The sequence below is a fragment of the Letharia columbiana genome, assembly GCF_014066305.1.
Source record: "Letharia columbiana isolate WasteWater2 chromosome Unknown Sc0000014_s0, whole genome shotgun sequence".
NCBI lineage: Eukaryota > Fungi > Ascomycota > Lecanoromycetes > Lecanorales > Parmeliaceae > Letharia > Letharia columbiana.
The window spans coordinates 888,828-898,815 of record NW_023501053.1 but is presented as its reverse complement, the minus strand read 5'-3'; the positions used below and the strand labels follow the sequence as shown (position 1 = coordinate 898,815).

General features: G+C 51.6%; 3 protein-coding genes across 3 annotated transcripts; all 3 read left to right on the top strand.

The window, feature by feature from the left end:
* Nucleotides 1-311: 311 nt before the first annotated feature.
* HO173_005395 (uncharacterized protein) lies at nt 312-941 on the top strand (the record flags this gene model as incomplete). The annotated part of the gene is made up of 1 exon (XM_037307313.1): nt 312-941. The coding sequence occupies one exon, from the start codon at nt 312-314 to the stop codon at nt 939-941; it is 630 nt and encodes a 209-aa protein (XP_037165953.1).
* Nucleotides 942-1,422: 481 nt separating this feature from the next.
* On the top strand, nt 1,423-2,565 carry HO173_005394 (uncharacterized protein; the record flags this gene model as incomplete). The annotated part of the gene is made up of 1 exon (XM_037307312.1): nt 1,423-2,565. The coding sequence occupies one exon, from the start codon at nt 1,423-1,425 to the stop codon at nt 2,563-2,565; it is 1,143 nt and encodes a 380-aa protein (XP_037165952.1).
* A 1,551-nt stretch (nt 2,566-4,116) lies between these two features.
* On the top strand, nt 4,117-9,892 carry HO173_005393 (uncharacterized protein; the record flags this gene model as incomplete). The annotated part of the gene is made up of 2 exons (XM_037307311.1): nt 4,117-4,641; nt 4,697-9,892. The coding sequence occupies 2 exons, from the start codon at nt 4,117-4,119 to the stop codon at nt 9,890-9,892; spliced, it is 5,721 nt and encodes a 1,906-aa protein (XP_037165951.1).
* Nucleotides 9,893-9,988: the final 96 nt, after the last annotated feature.

Sequence of the window (9,988 nt, the reverse complement as noted above, 5' to 3'; positions counted from 1 at the left end):
TGATAGTATGTAAAACCGAAACGCATGCCGATACCTTGCATGAAGGATGCGACCCAATCTGGCCGATTCGGGCGACGTCATGCGCGATTCCCAGTCATACCCTACGTGAATTCCTAAACATACGTGATATCCGGCCATACCTGCGTCCATTGTGTGGCTCAGATCCCCAGATCCCTTGGCGGCCGTATATAAGTAGATCAATGTACGAGTACTCCGACTCCAACATCTGATTCTCACCCCAGACTCAAAAACAAGGGATCCGCTCCTCCTTCAACTCCCATTACCCAAGCACAAGACAGCCTTCCCTGAACATGACCACTTCAAACTACTCAATCTACGCCATCCCCGCCTTCTACATCCTCGCCCTCGTCCCGCAGTTCTACAGCCACCTACTCGTAATTCGCGCGACAAACGGCCGGTTCGACAACGTCAACCCGCGCGGCGCCTCGTTCGCGGAAACATGCAAGAAGAGCCTTGACAAAGCTACCTGGGGCCGCTCCGAGCGAGCCAGAGCCGCCCATACTAATGCGCTGGAGAACTTGCCTCTGTTTGCGTCGGCGGTCATCTGTGCCAACATGGCGGGGTTGGAGAAGGGAATGGTCAATTCGGTGAGGATACTTGTTTACCCACTTTGCTATTTGAAGTCGTTACCGCTCTCGGAGACGTACTATGGCATGATACTTGTTTCTGTCCTTATCATACTCTCTTCGTCATGCTTCAGCCTGCTTGCAATAGGCAGTGACGCTGACTTGAAGAACTTGAAGATGTGTGGGGCATTCCTAGGATTGAGGGTTGTTTATACGTTTGTGTACATTGTCGTTGAGAGTCCAAAGCTCGCATTGACGAGAACATTGGTTTGGATGACGAGTGTCGGGTGCTGCATGACGTTACTGTTCAAAGCGGGAAACGTGCTTGTGGATGGGAAGGGGATGCGGTTATGAGCTGTGAGACGGGTGTGAAAGGGGAAGGAGAGGACGGGGATATCTTGAAGGCATTGGCCTTTAAGCCCATGCGTTGCTTCTGGCCGTGCGGTGGAGCGAAAAACGAGGCGCGTTACTCTCTGCGAAGCAACTTATGAGACATCTTGCTGTGACATAGTGAACGGATGGTAGTTATGTCGAAATCGCCAGATATCAGCATCAATCGAATGAAGAAGCACGTTCGCAATGGCAGGCAAGCTCTGAATTTGCTAATGTTCACGTCGAATTTGGGGACCATGCCTACCGAGTTTGTCATTCACAAACAAGAATCGCTTCAGCTTGAGCGTTAAACAGGAACAAAAGGAACCTCCTCGTTGTGCGAAGTGTGTCCACCGGAAAGCCACTTTTTAGTTCGCGTCTCTCACTCAGCCCTACGAGTACGAAATATAAATCGTCCCACCCTTGCGACTCCCTCTCCAACCCTTCCGAACCATTGGCCACCATGACCAATCCCCGATCCTCCAACCTCCCCAGCTCCGTCCTCGTAATCGGCGGCTGCGGGTTCCTGGGCCGCCACATCGTCTCGCAGCTCCTGGAACCTTCAACCTCCAAGGTTTCCGTCCTCGATCTCCGGACGACAAACAACCGCCTCCCGGGCGCCTCCTACTACGATGCCGACATCACATCTCCCGAAGCCGTGCGCGCGGTGTTTGAGGAAGTCAGACCCCAGATCATCATACACACCGCCTCGCCGACTGCGATGCAGGACAATGCCAGCGCGGCGCAAAAGAAGGGGGCTAAGGCCCTCTACTATAAGGTTAATGTTGGAGGGACTAGGACTTTGATCGTGCAAGCGGGGCTGGTTGGCTGTGTGAAAGCTTTCGTGTTCACGTCGAGTGCGTCCGCGGTACATGATGGGCACAGCGACCTCATCAACGCGGACGAGCGATGGCCTGTTTTACGCGCACCGAAACAGAAGGACGCCTACTCTGAGTCTAAAGGCGTAGCGGAGGAGTTGGTACTTGCCGCAAACCGGAAATATGGCGATATGCTCACGATTGCGTTACGACCTGCTGGAATATTTGGGGAAGGGGATATGCAGTTGATACCCAATCTCCTGTTGGCGTATGAGAAGGGGCAGACGAGATTTCAGCTGGGTGAGAACGAGAATCTTTTCGATTTCACCTATGTTGGGAACGTGGCATACGCACATATACTGGCTGCAGTGGCACTGATGGATACGCATGCCCTGACAACACAACCACTGGATCACGAAAAGGTGGACGGACAAGCCTTCTTCGTCACCAACGCACAACCTCTCTACTTCTGGGATTTCACCCGCATGGTGTGGAAAGCTGCAGGAGACAAGACCACTCCGGAGCAGGTCTGGACAATTGAAAAAGGGCTGGGACTGCTGTTCGCGACGATCATTGAATGGTTATTCTGGTTTGCTGGGGGCAGGACGCCAAATTTGACGAGGCAGAAGGTGCAATTCAGTTGTATGACGAGGTTCTATTGTGTGGACAAGGCGAAGAAGTTGTTAGGGTATGGGCCGAAGTGGGAGATGGAGGAGGCCATATTGAGGACGGTGAAGTGGTTCCAGGAGAGGGATGCTAAGGATGGGGTTGAGAAGAAGGTGCAATAATATTGAGAGACATAATGGAGGACGTTTTTGCCATGCCATGGTGTTGAATGGCTGTATTATAGCGGTGAAAAGTCAATTGATTGTCAAGATACCTAGATCTTGCTAATCAGATACATTAGCAGCATGTAGATGTACAGCTATGCTCCTAATGTTTAGCAAAGAGAAATACATGGAATCGTGAAGCGGACACGGCAACTGAAGGGGTTTAATAGAGTAAAGAATATGTAAGAGAAAAGCAAGACAGCAGGAAAGAGCGTAGGCTCGTTGCGTTTCCATGGAGGCTTCCTCAGTAGCTTTTTGGCTTGTGACCTTCGTACTTTGATTTCAATGGCCGCCTGTGCCAACTCATTCCATCCGCGATGGTATTGAGAATATGGAAGCTGAGAACTGAGGACAAAGCAAATTGGGTGATGAATGGTCATTCTCTGGGATTCGATACTTCTGTGGCTCCTTAAAGGCAAAGACTTTTCCCTCCACATCTGCCGCTTATCTTCCGGTCACTATGTACCTTCTTGAAGATTGAAGCTGTAGAGCTTGATTCACGTCACCAGCTTTGCCCCACATAACCCGAGACTCTCCCTGCAGATGGTGCTGCATTAGTGCCGGATAGTTCACGGCTTCTCGTAACTCGTAAGACCATTTCTGTACTTTCTAAGCGCTTGCTACTTCTTCGGTTCTTCTGGGATGCTAAGGATTAGTTGGAGTCATTTGACGTTTTGATGCGCTGGCTTTGGTGTGAACACTGAGGGAAGGGGAAGGTAGCCGTTTTTATTCGGGGGACGGATGACACCGAAGCTCACGGCGGACTCGGAGAAACTGAAGGTCGGGTGAGAATGACAAAAAAGTGGCACCAGTGGGGGGGGAATCCCTCGGATCGCCATGTTCCCTGGGACTCGAAGAATGCATAGCTGCAGGACAACATCATCAGGGTGTCGTGTGAATTTATAATTTGTATGCGGTACACGCGAATCCACTGACGTAGACGTAACCTTTATGACACACTGGAATGTGTCAAACTGATGGTGCGATGGATATACCGTAGGATGACATGGGATGGGATGGGATGGGATGGGATGGAGGGGAAGTCTCTAAGTAACTTCTAACTTTCCCACTAGTTGCAGCTGTACCAAGTGACCAGGCCAAGCCGAGCCAAGACAAGCCCGCGCTTTTCTCCCCAAGCGACGCTGACTTTTACACGCATTACAATTTACTACCAACGCTCATCTTCCCTCTACAGCATCCTTTCGTGTAAAGAGTACGCCTGTTGTTCAACAAGGTGTTCAGCAATGACGCACAAAGAGTTGCGTTGAGCCATTGGCGCCGAGGAGAGCGTGCCCTCTTTCATGCCAGCCGTGCCTCAAAGAAAATTCACAGCCCACCTTCGATAAAAGTAACGCCGGTACTCTGAGCTTCCCAGCCAATCCTACAAGTTCTGCGGCCAACATGCTCGACGAATATCACTGCTAATGTGACGAGCCCTGGAGTATCATCAAACAAGCCCTTCGGGGCTCTTTGGGCAGTTGGCCTTTCAAGACATCAGCACCGTACAAGATGGCCGCAGACGAGAGCACCAGACAGCCATCTCTCGCTCCACCTGCCCTCGCAGCTCTACGCGAGGAAGGTACGAAGGAGCGGATGCCCATGGAACGGACACACAGCATTGACATGAGAAGTGAGCGTGAGGATCTCAAAGCAGCGGCAGAGCAATCTCTCAATGTCATACTCGACCTTGGACTGGATGGGGCGATACGCTGGGTTAGCCCTTCCTGGAAGGATGTTGTTGGCACGCCTGTCGAATCTGTCAAGAACAAGCCTATTGTGGATATTCTGCTATCCAACAGAGATGGCTTTGCCAATGCTGTCCAGTCAATGAAGGAGGATGATTCAAAGAGTCGGGTCATACGTTTCCAAGTGCAGAAGGGGCCTTTCTCGGTGCTAAAGCAAAGCATTGAGAAGGATGAAGAGATGCCGGATGGAGACAACGTAGAAGAGGATGCAGAAGATGAGGAGCAAATGTTGAATCTGGAGGGCCAGGGAATCATGGTCTACGACAGATCATCCGATGGGGAAGGTCATGTAAGTCGATCGATGATAGACTTCGACTTTTGAATCTAAGCTGATCTCAATCTAGACAATGTGGATGCTGCGGCCCTCCAACCCACCGAGAGAAATCACGATCGACCTCCCAGAACTTCTTGTCGAGTCACTCGGTCTGGGAGCTGAGATCTTGGCCCATTACCTCACAAGCCTGGCAGAATCAGGAGCGAACGATCCAGAAAACCATCCACCCCCTCTTCCTGTTCTATGCCGCATCTGTGAGCGTCAGATAACACCTTGGTGGTTTGAGAAACACTCAGAAGGTTGTACCCAGGAGTACCGCGCAGAAGAAGCCGTCACGCTCGCTCAAGACGCTCTTGCAGCCCATCGGCCGGCCATTGTCAAAATTTTGGACGCACTCGATCCTGAAACACGTCAGAGCCGATCGGTCCCTGGGGAAGCAAACCCACATGCTACACCGCCCGAATACAAAGGCTTACCTATCGGGCCTTCCCCTTGTTCATCAGGGACGGACTCCGGCAGAGCGTCTCCTGCTATGCCCTCACGATCACGCGAATCATCCAGTTCTGGTCTGGGCCACGGCCATGTCCGCGTGAAGTCTTTCACTGTTCGCCGTCCATTGTACCGAGTTGCGGAGCTGATCATTGATCTGTGCGACACCGCCATGGCTATCAATACGCCAGCAATCAAAGAGAACAGAACTCAAGCAGATGTTGATGGTGATATCAGGACCCAGTCCCCTCATTCAGAATCACTTATCTCGCAGATCTTGCAATGGTCAAGTCCCAGTGCCAATACCTTAGAGCATGAGCAAGGTCTCGCCGCTCTGACTGCAGATACGGAAAACCTTGCCCGTGCCAAAGTGGAGGCTGTCCTGCGCCATCGAGAGATCATTGAATATGCAGAGCGGATTCGCGTGGAATTCAACTCGCTTGTCCTTGACTGCATTGATGCTGCGATGCAGAAGGCAAAGAAAATCAAGGAAGGTCAACTGAGTGATTCGTCCGAGGAAGAGAATGAGGAAGAAGCGCAAACGCCTGCTGCCCACGAATCTTCTTTCCCTATGGGCGCATATGATGGGCCTTCGTCCATGGCTTCCGCTCTACGAAATGCCTCAGACCCATCAATTGCATCGCAATTCGAACGGAGACCGTCCTCATCTGTAGCAGCGTCGTCCAGGTCCAGCAGTCCTATGGAATGTCCAACGCCTCGATCCCACAAGAACAGCATCTCGTTCCTCGGCAGGTCAGACTCTGTCAGCAAGCGTATCTCGTTGCATTTGGGGAGTGACGCTGGAGATAGCGATAGCAATACGTCCCATTCCATGCTTGTCGGGAGCAGGCGAGCTCAATCACCTAGCTCAGATCTTGCTTTGGGGAGATCAGCAAGTTCAGGCGAAAGGAAGCGCAGAAGTCTCAGGCTGCCTATTGTGCCATCCCCAAAACGGCAACCTTCTCCAGGACGCATGCCTCCGCCATCATCTCCATTGAGGATCCCGAAGCCTCGACTTCCATTAGGCGAAGATTCAGTGCCTTCTCTGCCTTCTCCTGTAACATCTCCCCCACTCTCGAGCACCGAGATGTCATCGCCAGTCGTTCTTGCGCACCGACATCGCCGTCAATCCTCGGCGGCGTCATCAACGGCTGATTTTACAAGACCTCCAGTCTCTCCAAAGCTTGCAGGGCTTAGCCAGCCACCAGCGCGAGCTGTGCCAACATCCATCAAAGATTTCGAAATTATTAAACCAATCAGCAAAGGTGCCTTTGGCAGCGTGTACCTTTCAAAAAAGAAGTCTACAGGAGATTACTTTGCAATCAAAGTCCTGAGAAAGGCAGACATGGTTGCAAAGAATCAGGTCACGAACGTTAAGGCGGAACGAGCCATAATGATGTGGCAGGGCGAAAGCGAATTCGTAGCCAAGCTTTACTGGACTTTCTCAAGCAAAGACTACCTCTTCCTTGTGATGGAGTATCTGAACGGTGGTGATTGTGCGGCTTTGGTGAAAGTGCTTGGAGGCTTGCCGGAAGATTGGGCTAAAAAGTACATGGCAGAGGTGGTGCTAGGGATCGAGCATCTGCACAGTCGTGGCATTGTTCATCGTGACCTGAAGCCAGACAACCTTCTTATTGATCAGAAAGGGCATCTCAAACTTACAGATTTTGGTCTGTCACGGATGGGGCTTATAGGTCGCCAGAAGCGAGCTCTCAAAAGTCCAAACCAGTCTACTCCAGATCTACTCAAATATGGGCCATTTGCACGCGCCACTTCGATGACTTCCTCTCGATCTGCGTCTTTCGATCTGCAAGGTGGCCACTCGCCTCAGTCAACGCCAGTAATGACGCCAGACCTAGCAGGGTCCATTGGACAGCCATCCTACTTCAGTCTGAACCGCGATTCTGTACTTGGCAGAGAGCATTCGAGGAGAAAGTCTGGGTATCGAAGTGACAGTGGCAACAGTGACACCTTCAACGCACTCTTTAGGAACTTCTCTCTGAACGATGAGACCTCCCAGCGGGGCGCCCCAATCGAAGAGGAGACCTACAGCGAAGGTGAAGGATCTCCAGATTTATACGCACTACGGCCTAACATTAGCAATGCCAGCGCTGGCCAACCTGAAACTCCACCACAGAACAACATGCTGCCTCCTCCAATGGCTTTGTTCGACCCGGAGGACCAGAATCGAAGGTTCGTAGGGACTCCTGATTATCTCGCGCCAGAGACCATCAACGGATTAGGCCAGGATGAAATGAGTGATTGGTGGTCTTTGGGATGCATCCTGTTCGAGTTTATATACGGTTACCCTCCGTTCCATGGCGACACTCCCGAGAAAGTCTTTGAAAACATCCTCGCTCGTAAGATCGATTGGCCTGAAGATGAAGACTCTTCCGTTTCGGAAGACGCCAAAGATCTCATGATAAAACTTATGACCGTCGAATCTAAAGATCGTCTTGGTGCGAATATGGCGGAGAAGTACTCGTCAGGTGGGGAAGAAATCCGTCAGCATCCGTGGTTCAATGGAGCAAAATGGGAGACATTGCTCGAAGATGTGGCTCAATTCATTCCGGCCCCGGAGAATCCAGAGGATACTGAATACTTTGATGCCAGGGGTGCTACTCTACAGACATTTACAGAAGAAATGGAAGCCCAAGGAACATCGCCGGTTGTTACTCCTGGGGCTGCAGACTATCCAGACAGGCCTCACGACGCCCTTTCACGCGTCAGGAACCAAGTCAATTCATTAAAGCGAGGTTTGATGCCGCTTCACATACCTGCCCACGTTCGAGATGGTCGTAGCAGAAGACTCAGCGAGCCCGTGGCGACGGATGACTTCGGCAACTTTGCTTTCAAGAATCTTCCTGTCCTCGAAAAAGCCAACCAAGATGTGCTCCAAAAGCTACTTGCAGAATCGACGCAAAGACAGCCCAGAAACTCTGCTTCGACCCAATCGCCAGGTGCTAGCTCGGCAGTGCCTTCTTTAGAGGGTAGCCCGCTTCTACCTATGCCTTTGAAACGAGCACGGTCAGCGAACAAAGGCACCCGGCCCGCCTCACCATCGAATCTCGCTCAGTCTGCTGCTTCACCCAATCGAGCCTCCCAACCATCTTCCCCACTACTCGTGCAATTCTCTACTGGTCAGAACCACGAGCGCAGGAAAACCTCTAGCACCTCTTCAACCTTGTCGCATCAGTCCAATAATTCGTTGCAACCAGGTCAATACTTTGACGTTCCTAGACTGCCCACTGGAGTCTCCGCTCCTTCTGCAGCCTCTGCCACCTCCTCTCCTATTAAACCGAACCGCAACTCCATGGGAATGCAAATAGCTTCACCTGAAAGGTCGACTATAACGCCTCGCCCACACAGCATGCACATGCCATCGCGGGCTAGATCGCAAACCGTTGGGTCTCAAGAGGCAGACCTTCCTCTTCCCAACAAGCCTTTCACTCATCACAAACGCCAAAGTCAAGTGCTCGACATTTCTCCCTCATCGTCTGACAATGAAGATCCTCGTGCGAAAGCTCTTCTTCGCGTTCAACGAAGAAGGCAGAGCTCAAGGAGGATGTCTCAAATCATGCTCGCGGATGGTCCGTCCTTCCGTCCTCTGGATGTTCTCATCTGCGAGGATCATCCCGTCTCCAAATTGGTCATGGAGAGGTTGCTTGAGAAGCTCAGGTGTCGTACCATTACTGTCAGTAATGGTACAGAAGCTGCACGTTATGCCATGAGCGAGGTACAGTTCGACATCATCATGATGGAATTCAAGCTTCCTCAAATCAATGGAGCGGACGTCGCCCGTATGATTAGGGACACCAAGAGCGCCAATACCCAGACACCAATCATTGCTGTGACTGGATATCTGAAAGAGCTACCGCAAACTCATCACTTCGACTCGCTAATGGAGAAGCCTCCGACCTTGGAGAAGCTCACTGAAGCTTTGTGCAATCTTTGTGCGTGGAAGCCTCCACCACCAGGCTACAATCCACAGCAGCAGCAAAGTCAGCAGCAACAGCTTATCCCTTCTGGACTTCGTAAAGAGTCTCGACATGCAGAAGACAGTCCAAGCTCGCAGTCTTCTGGCCCCTTTGCGCAGGTCAATGGGTTGTACAAGCGGTCAAGCCGTGAACATTCGATCGGTTCTAGCTTCTTCGGTGATACTGACTCAATAAATACCGAAGACGTACCCGTCATCGTCGGTCGACCATCAGATGACTGGCCTTCGAGTACTGGTCTAGGAATCTCCGAAGATTTTTCGCCGCCTAACATTGACTTCATCCATCCTGGTCTTCCACATTTGATTCATCAAAACTCCGCACCTTCCTCTCTAGATCCACGGACTTCGCGGAAGCAACACTCCGTCGAAGCTGTCAAAGCAAAGCGCGAGACGCTAGAGAAGAACGCCGAATTTGGCGACGACGAAGACGAAGAGTTGTGGCTTCCCTCGCGCGCGAGGAGCCCGCAGGGCAAACCCCGTGGCTCGAAGCTCGGCATTGAGATGATGAGGACGAACAGTCGCGGGAGTGTCACTTCTGGTGGTGCAGATGAGCCGACTCCTCTGCCAAATATCACATCAAACCCTGATATCGATATGCCTCATGTCCCATATCACGATCACGCCACGATCGAACCACCGGAGATTTTCTCCAGAGAAGCGAGAGGAGATGCAGTCAAGGTTGTGGATATGGATGCCACCCCCAGGCCTAGTACTGCCGCAGCCGAAGCTGCCATTGAAAACTCAAGCTTGTCCGCAACTTCGCTCTCGCCTACTAAATAGGCCCCGGATCACAGGACGGGTCTCTCCCACTCTAAAATGTAAACTAGATCCAACTCGTTTCCTTCTCTTGCAATATCACGATACCACAATTCTTCC